The sequence below is a fragment of the Drosophila willistoni genome, chromosome 3R (genome assembly GCF_018902025.1).
Source record: "Drosophila willistoni isolate 14030-0811.24 chromosome 3R, UCI_dwil_1.1, whole genome shotgun sequence".
NCBI lineage: Eukaryota > Metazoa > Arthropoda > Insecta > Diptera > Drosophilidae > Drosophila > Drosophila willistoni.
In genome coordinates, this window is record NC_061086.1 from 32,099,377 (window position 1) to 32,112,843 (window position 13,467).

The 13,467-nt window shown below is 39.5% G+C and overlaps 4 protein-coding genes across 4 annotated transcripts; 1 reads left to right on the plus strand and 3 right to left on the minus strand.

Moving 5' to 3' along the window:
* On the minus strand, positions 1 to 1,299 carry LOC26530304. The gene is made up of 2 exons (XM_015177125.3): positions 1,221 to 1,299; positions 1 to 1,157 (listed from the first exon to the last, which is right to left on the minus strand). Exons 1-2 carry the CDS (start codon positions 1,266 to 1,268, stop codon positions 774 to 776), a joined length of 432 nt encoding a protein of 143 aa, XP_015032611.1. The 5' UTR covers positions 1,269 to 1,299; the 3' UTR covers positions 1 to 773.
* Positions 1,300 to 3,178: 1,879 nt separating this feature from the next.
* Positions 3,179 to 3,897, minus strand: LOC6649853. Its single transcript, XM_002072198.3, has 2 exons — positions 3,781 to 3,897; positions 3,179 to 3,719 (listed from the first exon to the last, which is right to left on the minus strand). The coding sequence occupies exons 1-2, from the start codon at positions 3,832 to 3,834 to the stop codon at positions 3,288 to 3,290; spliced, it is 486 nt and encodes a 161-aa protein (XP_002072234.1). The 5' UTR covers positions 3,835 to 3,897; the 3' UTR covers positions 3,179 to 3,287.
* Positions 3,898 to 4,880: 983 nt separating this feature from the next.
* On the plus strand, positions 4,881 to 6,818 carry LOC6649854 (endophilin-A). The gene is made up of 2 exons (XM_002072199.4): positions 4,881 to 5,181; positions 5,333 to 6,818. Exon 2 carries the CDS (start codon positions 5,380 to 5,382, stop codon positions 6,478 to 6,480), a length of 1,101 nt encoding a protein of 366 aa, XP_002072235.1. The 5' UTR covers positions 4,881 to 5,181; positions 5,333 to 5,379; the 3' UTR covers positions 6,481 to 6,818.
* Positions 6,819 to 10,780: 3,962 nt separating this feature from the next.
* LOC6649855 (N-sulphoglucosamine sulphohydrolase) lies at positions 10,781 to 12,664 on the minus strand. The gene has a single exon (XM_002072200.4). It carries the CDS (start codon positions 12,581 to 12,583, stop codon positions 10,988 to 10,990), a length of 1,596 nt encoding a protein of 531 aa, XP_002072236.2. The 5' UTR covers positions 12,584 to 12,664; the 3' UTR covers positions 10,781 to 10,987.
* Positions 12,665 to 13,467: the final 803 nt, after the last annotated feature.

The following is a 13,467-nucleotide window of genomic DNA, read 5'->3' on the forward strand; positions in this document are numbered from 1 at the left end:
CACATGTCGTATGAGTAATTTATTAACCACAAAGTGTGTAATAAAAATTTAATTCATTAAATCAAATCACTGGTAAAAGATCAAGCCAAGTTTAACCAAATACTTTTGATCCTGCCAAGTATTGAATCCAATCTGACAGCTCCATTCCGCTGGGATCTCTCCTCCGCATTAATGTCTATCATGGCCATTAGTTCTGTTGTCACTATACCAGAAATGCATTCCTTTAGCTCAGTTCCATTGCCAGTTGTATACAGCTCACGCACACAATCTAAAGACACACTTTTGGCCTTTTCAATTAAAGGAAGACACTTCGTCCTGCCGCTATCAGACAAAGTGTCATTGTAGTAACCATTAAGTATAACATCTGCGTTGTTTAGCTGACCCTTGGCAAGTGCTAGAAGCCTCTCGTCGACTTTGTCAAACTCCGAGGCCACCTCTGAGGCCAGATTGCCCCATTGCGAGTAAACAGCTGTGATGGCCCAAATGATGATAATGAAAGAGCAATAGGTAAAGCTAGATATCAGCATTTATCTGGCCAACTTCTCTCGCTACGATAAACTTTAACGCTCTGTTCCAGTTTCTAGGGATCTGTTATCAAGGATTAAAGAAATTACTCGGCGTTTTTTGTTTTTTTTACTCTACTCTTTGTTGTTCTTCACTTTTGGAATTTTATGACAATTTTAGATGATCTAAATAGTAGAATAATATTAAGACGTAAGACGAAAATGATTAGGAATGACAAGAAATTCCAGGATACAAAGATATAATTACAATTAATAGATCATTTTAATGAGATTCAAAAGAAAAGTTTTCGACTCTGACCACAGAAATAGACCCATTCGGGAGGCCCCCGAAGTAGCTCCATAAATGGCCCATTGCATTCCAGCCTCCTCATCTAGGGCTTGTCTGGCTCCAGCAACCACCGAAACTGTGCAAGTTTCATACTTTTCAAATGAATTGGTTTGCCTCAGCTCTGTGGCACAATGATTCAGAGCTTGATCCATTGTATCGAGCAGATTGTCAACTTCAGCCTGGGCATCGGCAGTTGGGGGAAATTGTTTTTTAGCCGTGAATCGCACTATATTGGCCAGCTCCTGTACTTTAAGAACTGCGTCATCTACGCTGGTTGCATTGATTTGGGCCAAACTTTGACCAGGCTAAAAACAGTTTCGATTTGTTTAGTCATTGCAGTTGAAGATGAAATTAAGTACTTAACCCACCAGACCAAAGGCCACACAAAGGAGCACAAGCAATGAAACGCTCAACATTTTCTAAACACTTTCCGCAGCCAACTGACTAGATTTGCTCCATGATTCTTAGAAAATCTTACGGCTTATCTTTGGCTTGTTTTTTTTTTGTTTTTCTAGAGCTTATCTGTAAATTAATTTTTATCTATCTTATCTCTAAGGTGTTGAACAATGTCTCACCTAGCCTCAACCTCATTAATTCTCATGTTTATGGACAGGGTAAAATCTGATATACGACTGGGGAGATTTATCTGGTAGCAACGGAAGTGACATTTTCGAATTTTCAAAGGCAATTACCAGAAGCATCTGCCGGATTAAGTGTGAAATATAAATAATACTCATAAAAGTAACGGATGTGAGTCATGAAATTGTGTATTTATTTCGAAACTTTCATTTCGCCAAATTTGAAACCAAATTCAAATGATGAACCCCAAAAATCTTGCTCACTTATTGGCGGGAACAACACAGGATGACAGGATGAAGACGGAAACTTTTGCATAAAATACCAAGAGCCACACAAACCGAAAAACAAATTTACATACATACATCCGTTTTTCCAAAAGAGACAGAGAGAGCAAGACGGTGTCGCCAGCGTTTCCTCCTCCTGCAGCTACACTTGAGCTCGCACTTTGCCATTATTTTTTGGTTTTGGCTAACCAATTTTAGTTTGGGATGCGGTTGAATTTTATTTTCTGTACAGCCGTGTGAGTTTCAAATGCCGTAAACAGGGGCGGCCCCTGAAGGGCTTTCAAAAGGAGTTTTCCCATAGTCAATCTATATACATGAGTCCCTTCTCTAGAGATGATACGCCCCTGTAACTGCTCCTGCCCCTGCCAAGTTGCCTCGTTGTGGGTTGGTAGGCGGATGTGTTTTTTTTTTTTTGTTGTGGGTCAGAGTTGTAGCTCTTGGCTAACACTACATAAAACTTTGACAAAGTTCAAGGCTTTTGGCAGTTTTTGTTTTTATTTTGTTGTAATGACAACAACAGAAGAAGACTGAAGTTTCAATCTTCAAATATTTCAATTAAATGACTCAAAACTCTGATCCTTAGTCTCCTCTTTTGGGTTAGAGAAGAATTTACATTTAATTACATATTTCAATTTGAATTTAAAGTACTAAAATTCATATGCAAATCGATTTTATGCCCAGTCACAACAATTGGTCAAAAGGATAATTGAAACTGCATTGGCGCATAAATCAACATTCGACCGACCGACCTACTTGACCCACGATGGACCAAATCATAGCCAAATCATGCACTAGAAAGAAAGATTTCTTTTGCACAGGGCCAAAGTCAAGCTAACAATTGTTATAACTGCATAAAAGGGCTGTCACAACTGTTTGACTATTGTGGGGAAAGTGGGGAAAGTGAGTGCGGGGGGCTCACGGGATAAATGGAGAAAAGGAATTCAAATATTTGGCCAAAATGCGAGAGTCAAATATGTGCGGCAGAGCATTAACAGCCTCGAGGGCGTGCCAATCAAGGGAAGCGAACGACAGGGGATGACCTCGTCATCATGCAGAGTCAAGTATTTGGCCAAAATTCCCCATCACCACACCCCCACACCACCACGTCGTCATCATCTTCCATTCATTGGACAAGGCAAGCGGAAGCTTTTCCTGAATTTTGTAATACTTGGACGGAAATTTAATAAAGAGAAGAATGCAAAGCTTGGCTAGCCACATCAAAGCATGTCCTGGCCTTGGTCAAGAATAGCTTCTTCCCTTTCCTTCCGCGCCAAACTAAATACACTACAGTCGATATCCTTTACGTATGGTGGCCAAGTCAAAAGCCAAAGCATTATACACATTCAGCCAAAACGAGTTCTATTCTAATTTACAATTTGCTCCTTCTATTTCATAAGCTTAATTTGTAACGAAACTTTTTCCTCATTTGGAAGTGTTCACTGTAGTTATAGAAACTAAAGAAGTTGCGTTTGATAGAGTTTATTAAATTTATTTATTGCATCTATGTTGGTCTTTGGCCCATTTCAAAGGATATAAAATATTAGTAATCAAACATCAAGATTCCGTTCCGGTCTAAGCTGCGGGGGAGGAGGCGGCGGCAGTCTGGCGTGCCTTAAACTCATCGTCGATAACCTTGAACTGATTCTTTGCCGTATTCAGCAAGGGCTTGACGCAACGGATCTGCAGCCAAGGCAATGCGACATTGCCGCAATTGGCAATAGATTCTTCGGAAGAGGCAACCACTTCAAGGACTTGATCTGCCAGATCGCTTGGGAAATTTGGCTGGCTGAGTAGACGTTCGGCCTCACGCTGCAGTACGACGGATTGGAAAAATGTTGAGACAGATGCGCCACCGAAACCAAAACTGGGAGCTGGTGCTGCTGCTGCACCGCCAGCTGCTCCTGCTCCGCCACCGAAAACTCCATTCAAAAAGGGATTAAATGCAGCAGCATAGGGATTGGCAGCTGCGAATGGGCTTATGCCGCTGCCACCAAGAGGCTGGGCCTAGAGACAGTAAAACGTTGCTTGAAAAATGTATCCTTTGTCGATTGCGTCCAAATCTTACCTGAGCACTGACGTAGGCGATGCTGGCAACGAGTAAGATAATTGCGAATTTCATGATGATTTTTTGGGATTTCTTTATTTTTCTGAGAGTAGCTCAGTCGTTGTTAGTTCGTAAATACTTATGACTGGCCAGACTAAATGGATTGTGTCTTTTATACAAATTAGAAAACAACATTGGAATAGCGTTATCTTCTAATTGAACTGATTTACATGCAGCTTTGTTTGTCTTAGCAGTTGCTACTGAATAACCATAGTTATCTTGGCAGATAAAACGCAAACGCCAAAGAAAAAAATTGCCGCCTCACTAAAACATATAGCGTCATAGAGATTAAAAGTGAACCAATAACACGCGCCCACATTTGAATTATTAATACATAAGCGAATGTTGGCTACCCTGGAGTACTGTTAGCTTAGCAGCACCATAAAAGTAGCGCCAAAATTGCATCTGAAGGATTGAGGCACCAAAGAGAGGTCTACATCACATCAAAATTAATTGACGCCCTTTCATGATTAGTAATTCTTAATATTTTGGATAAGCAAGCAAAATATTACAAAGCTCAGATCAAGTGTGTCCAAAATTATTTATATATTCAAATAAAGCAGAATCCAATTTAGGAGCAGGGCAAAAAAATTTTAAAAAATGCGCACTTTAGAAAAATACTAAATTCTGTAATCGATAGTTATCCCATATTTATCGATAGTGCACAGTAGAAAATATCGATTGCCAATTGAATTCAAAATAGCAAAGCGAATTCACACAAATGGGAAAGCGAATTTAATTCGGCAAAGAGCCAGTGGCGCCAGTGTTGACAGATTTGCAGAGTCACCATAAGGTAGATTGAAAGAAAAACCCAGCTAGAATAAGCTAAAAATTAAATAAAATTAACTTTAAAATAAGCCAACTGTAAAAACACTTAAATTGAGCTAAATTATTTACCAGTTATGTATAAAGACATCGCAGCCTCTTATTCGGACCTTGGATCAAAATTAAATTATCTTGTTTACGTATTGCCTTGCATGCACGCCAGTTTTTTAAGCTATTTCATTTTAAAATATGCCAGATCTAACTTGAAGTAAGCTAAAATGGCAACACTGGCTGTCGCGCTTTTGGTACACCGTCAAGATATTGATTTTTCAGTTACCACCACCCCCGCATCCAGCAGATCTGCCCTCCCCCAAAGAGAAGAAAACCCCAAGAGGGAGGCATAGTAGTAGTAACAGTAGACAGTCCTTCAAACATTACGCAGCCAGCCAGTAGTCGTCGTCGTCGTCAAGGTTTCCGTGCTGGAAAAAATCGAATCGCCTAGAGAATTAAATAGTATTATTAACAGTGAAAGTAGAGAGCGCGAGTAGAGTTGAATAAAAAGTATTCCTGCAGCCTCCCCGCCCCGTGTAGAGCCGCGTAAGTTGTTCAAACACTAAAAATAGAAAAACGCCTGGGCGTTTGCGACTCTCGTCGCCGTCAATTAGTGGGGGGACAATTGATTTGATATTGACATTGAAAGAGATTCACTCTTATGTGAAGTCAACTAACTCGACCAACTCGTTCACAGCAACTTATTTCACCCAGAGGCACGGCAAGAAGAAAAAAGCAGCAATCATGGCTTTCGCTGGACTAAAGAAACAAATCAACAAAGCCAACCAGTATATGACGGAGAAGATGGGCGGTGCGGAGGGCACCAAACTGGATATGGACTTTATGGAGATGGAACGGAAAACCGATGTCACTGTGGAGCTGGTTGAGGAGCTGCAGCTGAAGACCAAGGAGTTTCTACAACCGAATCCCACTGCGAGGGCCAAAATGGCTGCCGTCAAGGGCATCTCGAAGCTATCGGGCCAGGCCAAATCGAATACGTATCCACAGCCAGAGGGCCTGTTGGCAGAATGCATGCTGACTTATGGTAAGAAGCTCGGCGAGGACAACAGCGTGTTCGCGCAGGCGCTCGTCGAATTCGGCGAGGCGCTGAAGCAGATGGCCGACGTCAAGTATTCGCTGGACGACAACATCAAGCAGAACTTTTTGGAGCCACTGCATCATATGCAGACCAAAGACCTCAAAGAGGTAATGCACCATCGAAAGAAACTGCAGGGTCGGCGCCTCGACTTCGACTGCAAGCGTCGCCGGCAGGCTAAAGATGATGAAATTCGTGGGGCCGAGGACAAGTTCGGCGAATCATTGCAATTGGCACAGGTAGGCATGTTCAATCTGTTGGAAAACGACACTGAGCATGTCTCCCAGTTGGTGACCTTTGCCGAGGCTCTATACGATTTTCACTCTCAATGCGCCGACGTCTTACGCGGACTGCAGGAGACGCTGCAGGAGAAGAGATCCGAGGCGGAAAGCCGACCACGCAACGAGTTTGTGCCCAAGACGCTGCTCGATCTGAACTTGGACGGCGGTGGCGGCGGCCTCAACGAGGACGGTACGCCGTCTCACATTAGCTCGAGCGCCTCGCCGTTGCCCTCGCCGATGCGGTCGCCAGCCAAATCAATGGCTGTCACCCCACAACGGCAACAGCAGCCCTGTTGCCAAGCCCTCTACGACTTTGATCCTGAAAATCCCGGTGAGCTGGGCTTCAAGGAGAATGACATTATCACGCTACTGAACCGTGTCGATGACAATTGGTATGAGGGTTCCGTCAACGGACGCACTGGCTACTTCCCCCAATCCTATGTGCAGGTCCAGGTGCCCCTGCCCTAAGCTGGCACCCAAAATCAATTGACATAATAAATGGACAGCAGCACACACAAATAATGGATACGGATATTATAATATGGTTATGTTTACGGTTTAGCTCACACATTCACGTGGCCATAAACACTGAAGTAAACAAAGAGAGAATCGCGGTTAAATTTCAAAAAAAAAACAAAAAACAAAAAAGAATAATGCAAAACAAATCTTACCAGTTGGCAACACAATAATTAATAAATTAATTACAATTACAACTAAATTAATGTATTGTATGGTATAAACTAACTAAATTTACAAGTGTTACAAGGCAAATGCGATTTCCTTGTGTTTGTTCTTCAACTATTCAATTTATTCCTCTTTTTTTTTCTAATTCGAAAATGTAAACTCAATTCGAACTGAAGACAACAACAAAAAGAAAAGCTAACAGTTAATTATTACTCATATACTTGGCGCTGCAGATCAGATATTAGATATACATATATATATATATATATACAAATTGCTACCCCCTTACCTAGTATCTACCTATCAATCCTACTCACGGATCGTTGAAATTTCATTTATTGTTTGCGCAATTTGGACTCTCTAAGCCAGAATCCCTGTTAAACAATAATCATATTATCTATCTATATAGCTACCCAATTATCAGTCCCTCTCTCGCCCCGCATACATCGTACACATACATATGTATTTATTATATAATCCCTAAAAACGAAACAAAAAAAAACCAAGACATATATTTGTGCAAAAACAATACTCCCAAAACAAAACTCTAATTCTAAATGATGCGTGCATGCGGAAAAAACCGTTATCAATGTTCGTTGTAATGTGAAATTCAAATTTTTCGAAAGGATATAAAAAATGAACTACATTTTTGATCCTACTTTTTTGCTCCTTTTTATGTGTGTTGTTTTCTTTTGTTATTTATTAAGCATATTATCTACATGTATATTTATTATTATGTATTTATTATAAAAAATTATACTGAATGAAAATTAAAAAAAAAAAAAAAAACAAGAAAACTATTCAGAACTAGCAAAAATATAAAAAAAAAAGAAAACCGTAACTGAATCCTCCTAAACTATACCAACCAGCAAAAACAAAACAAAAAAAAAACTAGTTAAAATTAAAATTTCAAGTGTATTTTAAAAAATGATGTTGATGATAATAATGTATGTAAACTGTAAGCATAAGCAAACAAAAAGAACAAAAAGAAAAACCAGTCAAGTCATATAAAGTCAGTCGAGAACGAAGCATAGCAAGAAGTCAAAGAAGAAGATGAAACCTACTAACAAAACAAAAATCGTTTACTAACAGCAAAAAATCTAGACAAAATATAGTATTGATGTATTTAAAATAAATTAAATAAAAGTCTCATGTTGGCACACATAATGGAAACAGAATCAGGCTATATACAAGTATATAACAAACCAAATATCTATATATTTGTATATGCAAAATAAGAATGAATTCTATATTAAAAACAATAATAAATTTACGTATGAAAAATGAAGCAAAAAAAAAACAAATTTAAATCAAACACCCATGCAACTTGTATGTGTCCAATAATAATTTAGTTGAGGAGCAACAAGATATATTTCAAATATCTCTCACATAAAGACATACAAACAAATATATTTGACATGGCTAGGCCCGGAAAATGATTCCAAAAGGGGGCCCCAAGAAAAGTCTATAAAGCTCCCGGGGTCGATCGAGCGAGAGAAAAAAAAAATACAATAAATATTGTAATTATGCATTTTGTGTGGGCGAAATAAAATCTAAATAACCTTTATATACATACAATATATAAACTATATATATACATATATATAAAATTACGCTAAATGAAAACTGATAATTTATGCAAAAAGCAAAAAAAAAAAAATAATAAAATTTAATTTTCCATGTGTCTTTCGTTCAAAGTCAAAGAAAACAAAAACACAAAACAAACAAAAACTCAAAGTTAATTCTCCTTCTTTTGATATTTGCCTGTTGACCTTAAAACGCGAGAATCCTTCTGCCTCACCACCTCAATGGCCCTTGGCAACCTTGGCCCAGCCTCCTCTCAGTCTGTGCATGTTGTGTAACTGAATGACTCGGAAGCTGCACACACACACAGACACACCACCACCCCACCAATAAAGTAGTGAGGCATTGAAATTTTCGATTTTCCGCACACACACACACGCAGAGACAACTGGGTAGACTTGCCCCATTCACATTGAGCAAATGTGTGTGTGCGTCCCTCATCCTTAGACAGTTGGCATGACATTGAAACGTGACGCATAGTAACCACCCAGAAACCACCCCAAAAGAAAACATCATCTCATGAGGTCATGCTACTGCAAAATCTTATCTTTATCTCCCAGGATGAAATATCTATTGTATCTTGTGAACAAATTTGTCGTTAAATGCTTCAAGAAAGGAAGCGACAACGATTATTTTGTAGAGCAACAAAATGAGTAAATGATTCCATCAAAGAAATTATCAATTATATAGCTAGACTATTATAAGATTTCAATATCTGTCAGCTAATGAAGCAACACATTTTGTAGAACTTATGCTCTATTTTAGGAAAATAGGAAGGAAACAAATAAAAGTAGATTGTGTTAACCCATGACAGCTTGGAAGGACAATTATAAAGGGACAATATTTTAACAGTAAGTTTACAAAGAAAGTAATTCGAATTACAGGGTTTTTTGGAAGGAGTGTCTCAGGTATTCAAAGAATATTCTTAGAGACAAAAATAAAACTAACTCCGGTGTTAAAAATTCTAGGAAATATAGTTACCAAATTGTAAAAGGAAATTACCCGATCGATCCTATCAAGAATGGTATTAATATTCTATAAAATAAAAAAAATGTTAAAGTAAAACTAGAAAATATTCAACCATATATCGAAAAAACTAATTTTTGTTTGCCTAGAATGCCATTAACTTTGTAGTTTTTGAACTATGCCATTATCTATGCACATATATGGGGACAAGACGAGGATATTTTCTTACTTGCTTGATAAATTTAAGCGGCGTTGCAGTTACCAGAATCTAGATATATCTACAGGCTACATCAGATAATTAATGGAATACTTGGGAACCTTAAAGCACTTTCTTTCCCCAAAATCGTGTCTTAATCTCAATATCTCTGGAATAAACAAGGCTATTGGTATCCAATTTTCACAAAATCTTTTTAGATATAGAAAGATATGTTCGAATATTGAACAAAGCTACGATTCTCAACTAAATGAAGTAAGTAAGTCGTCTCGCCGACTTGGGTATACCATACACCAGGTGAAACAAATATTTAAAATTTCGAAAACCAAATGTATGTCTACTAAATTGTTTTAACATGCCTCGTACCATTTGCTATCTCGCTCACTCTACAAACACACGAGCACTCTAGCGCCGCCACTAGCCAACGGCCAATTCTACCCGTATGGATCGCGTAGCAAAATACGTTCGTACGTATATTTTGCATGTTTCTAGTCCGATTTCAATCAAATTTGGTAGTTTGATAGAATAAGATAAGATTTATTAGTCTGCCAAATTTGATCGCGATGGTCAAAAAATTGCAAGAGCCAATCGGTTTTTTCTAAATTATGGAGGCGGAAGTGGGCGTGGCAACATATTAAAATATATATATGCTGCGTAGATACTAAGCCAGTACACATACTAAATTTGGTGACTTTAGCTTTGTTAGTTTTCGAGAAAATCAGTTTTGTTTAATTTTCAGAGGCGGAAATGGGCGTGGCAAAATTTTTAAATAGTCAATATCTGCGTGTTTATTAAGCTAGCTTACATACCAAATTTAATGTCGGTAGCTTTCATAGTTTTTAAGAAAATCAGATTTATGTAAATTCCGGGGGCGGAAGGGGGCGTGGCAAAAATTATAAACAAACTCGATAAGCGTACATACTACACGAGACTGCATACCAAATTTGGTGGCTCTAGCTCTTATAGTCTTCGAGATCTAGGTGTTCATACGGACGGACGGACGGACGGACGGACAGACGGACATGGCTAGATCGACTCGGTTTTTGATCCTGATCAAGAATATATATACTTTGTGGGGTCGGAGATGCTTCCTTCTGCCTGTTACATACATTTTGGCGACTTTAATATACCATTTCACCCTATGGGTGTATGGTATAAAAATTATAAGGTACTATTTAAGGTTTTTTTCAAATATTTTGGACCAAACTGGGGTCATATTCTCAAAATTTGCCATTTTGCTTCCTTTTTTTTCTATTGGTAATTAAAAACATAAATTTGCATAGTAATGAATATCATTTGTTTATTTAAAAAATGAGTATTTATTGTTGTTAATGCCCAAAGCAAACAGCATTTATTAATTTCTATAAGAATTTATTGGTGAAATGTTGAATCCCTAGGGAAACGAAATATTTTTGAACTAGGCACCAAGTGTTTGGCGATAGCAACAAGCTTATCACAAAGCAGTTGGCGCTGTTTTTGCTCGACTTCTGATAATAAACAACTTAATCAATCGAATGTTATCTGAATTTAGACAATAACATATTCCTCGTATTGAGTCAGCAGGGTTCGTTTGGGCCTTTGCAGGGCCTCATGTCCGAGTGTTAGGCATACAGGATTCTTCTTGAAGACGCCCTGTTCCTGGAGCACAGCATGAGGGGCACAACGCCAGGGATCTTTGGTATCGATTTGCCACTGGTAGAGCTGCTGGCGAAGTTGCTTCAAGGTGGCACTATATTTGGGTTTGTCCACGAGATTCACTCGTTCCAGGGAATCTATCTTTATGTCATATAGTTCCCATTCTGGTCTCTGGTAATACTGTAAGAGGGTGCGATACCACGGCAATTGCTGCTTATTGATGGTGGCATTGAGGATCTGCTGGAACGTGGGTGATGTGTAAAAGTCCTGATCGATGGGAAAGTTGGCCCAGTAGTTGAGATTATGTATAAGCTTATAGCGTCTATTACGGATCATGCGCATGGGATAGGCCATGGTGATCTCGTGATAGTTGTGACTACCAAAGACAGCATCGTTTTCCTTTGCCGGTGGCTCCTCATGTAAAACGGGTAATAAAGATTTTCCACTAAATGTTGTAGCATTCGGTAGAGGCAACTGTAGAGCATCCAGAACACTTGGATATATGTCCAAAAGACTGACCATAGCGGCACTAGTCTCACCATGACGTGCGGTCTTCTCAGGTGATTTAATGATCAACGGGGAGCGTATGCCATGCTCGTAGAGATTGGTGCGTCCACCCGGAAAAGGTGGTCCATTGTCTGAGGTGTAAATTATCAACGTTTCATTGGCCAAACCTGAAGATTCTAGCTCTCGTAGAACTAGACCCACACCTTGGTCTAGACGGGAAATGGTCATGTATTGGGCAGCCAATTCCTTTCTCACAACATCCGTGTTGGGTAGCCAAGCGGGAACATCCAGATTACGCCAGTCATAGTAAATGGGTTTCCAGTCGGGTATTGAACCCATTCCTTCCTCACCACTGCCCCAGCGTTCACAGAATTCACCAAACTGAGGAGTAATGTGACCACAACGATGTGGATCATGGAATCCCACCACCAGCAAGAAGGGACTTGCATCGTTTTTAGCCTTACTGAGAAAATCACTGACATACTGCTTGATCAGAGTGATATTACGTCCAATTTGATTGATGGAATGTTGCTCCTCTGTCTGCTCAAAGTCGAATTTGAAATTTGTGGCACTACCAACATGTTTCTTGCCAATGATGCCGCTCAGAACACGTCCTCCGCTCTGTTTCCGCAGTTCATTTGGTAGTGAACTCGTGACCTCGGGCAGGACATTGAAATTGTGGACACCTTGATGGAGTCCATACATACCATTCGTATGGCTAGCCTGTCCAGTCAGCAGCTGGGCACGACTCGGACTGCAACTACTGACCGAGGTGAAGGCATTATTGAAGAGCAATCCACTGCGTGCCAGTTTATCCAAATTTGGCGTCTGGCAATATTTGTTTAGATAGGCTCCCATCTCGAAGCCGGCATCGTCGGCTAACAGTAAGATAACATTTTGTTTTGAAGTTGATTGGCCATAGCATTTGCTGCTTGACAAGATTAGAAGCTGCAGCAACAGCAGCGGCTTCCAGGAACCCATCTATATATTATGTATTTCACCAAAAACAGAGAGCAATGCAAAGTCAATCCAACGAACGTTGGCACCACACTGAGACTCTGAGCTCTCAATCTTTCAACTTAATCTCTACTCTGAGCCTCTCTTCTCTATCTCAGTTTCCCTCCTCCTCGGCTCATTCAATTCCAGTCCTCATTCAAATTCCAGTTTTAATTTCAAACACAGCACGAGAGAGAGCTCAGCATGATAGACATGAGAATAGCTACAACTCGCATTCACTTTGAGTGACTTTCTTTTCAAAACATTTGACTACAGTCAAACACCCTTGAGTGAGTCTTACATTCATTCTTCCAGATCAATTAATAATCATATACTCTACCCTAAAGATCACGTCAGACGTGAATGGATCAAGTTTTATTGAAATAGAAATGAAAACATATGCATTTGAATTCAATTTCTTTGGCTGTTAATAGAATTATAGTTTTAATATACAGAGATAAAGTTAAAGTCTGTGATTCTCATACGTATTTAATTCGGATCCATCTTAGGGAGCACTTGTATTAACTTTTGATATGGGTTCAAAGTTTCCAAGTATGGAGAAAGCTAAGACTGCATCTTTTTGGCCCAGATCAGAGGGCGAGTTGGCAATTTCATCGTTGCGTTTATTCATCGTGAAAAAGGCTGAATCCATATTTATTCCGAATCCAAGGAATCGATTTTGAGTGTAAGGTTGGAGCGCTGTGGAGCTGGAAAGTTTACGTAGCGAGGGCACTTCAAATGAAACAGCTGTGGGTTGCTCTTCGTTGGGGGGTTTCTCCTCTTTCAGGGGTTTTAGATTAGGTAGCTTTTCCTCTATGAATGCATCTTGCGGCTGGTCTGTTTCCATTTCCATATTAATTTGTTCGTTC

Bases quoted from the DNA above. Each gene is read 5' to 3' on its own strand.
- LOC26530304 (XM_015177125.3), bottom strand. From the start codon at position 1,268: ATGTTGAGCGTTTCATTGCTTGTGCTCCTTTGTGTGGCCTTTGGTCTG. The intron at 1,158-1,220 runs GTGGGTTAAGTA...AACTGTTTTTAG, and splicing joins TTTGTGTGGCCTTTGGTCTG to CCTGGTCAAAGTTTGGCCCA.
- LOC6649853 (XM_002072198.3), bottom strand. From the start codon at position 3,834: ATGAAATTCGCAATTATCTTACTCGTTGCCAGCATCGCCTACGTCAGT. The intron at 3,720-3,780 runs GTAAGATTTGGA...TACTGTCTCTAG, and splicing joins TCGCCTACGTCAGTGCTCAG to GCCCAGCCTCTTGGTGGCAG.
- LOC6649854 (XM_002072199.4), top strand. From the start codon at position 5,380: ATGGCTTTCGCTGGACTAAAGAAACAAATCAACAAAGCCAACCAGTAT.
- LOC6649855 (XM_002072200.4), bottom strand. From the start codon at position 12,583: ATGGGTTCCTGGAAGCCGCTGCTGTTGCTGCAGCTTCTAATCTTGTCA.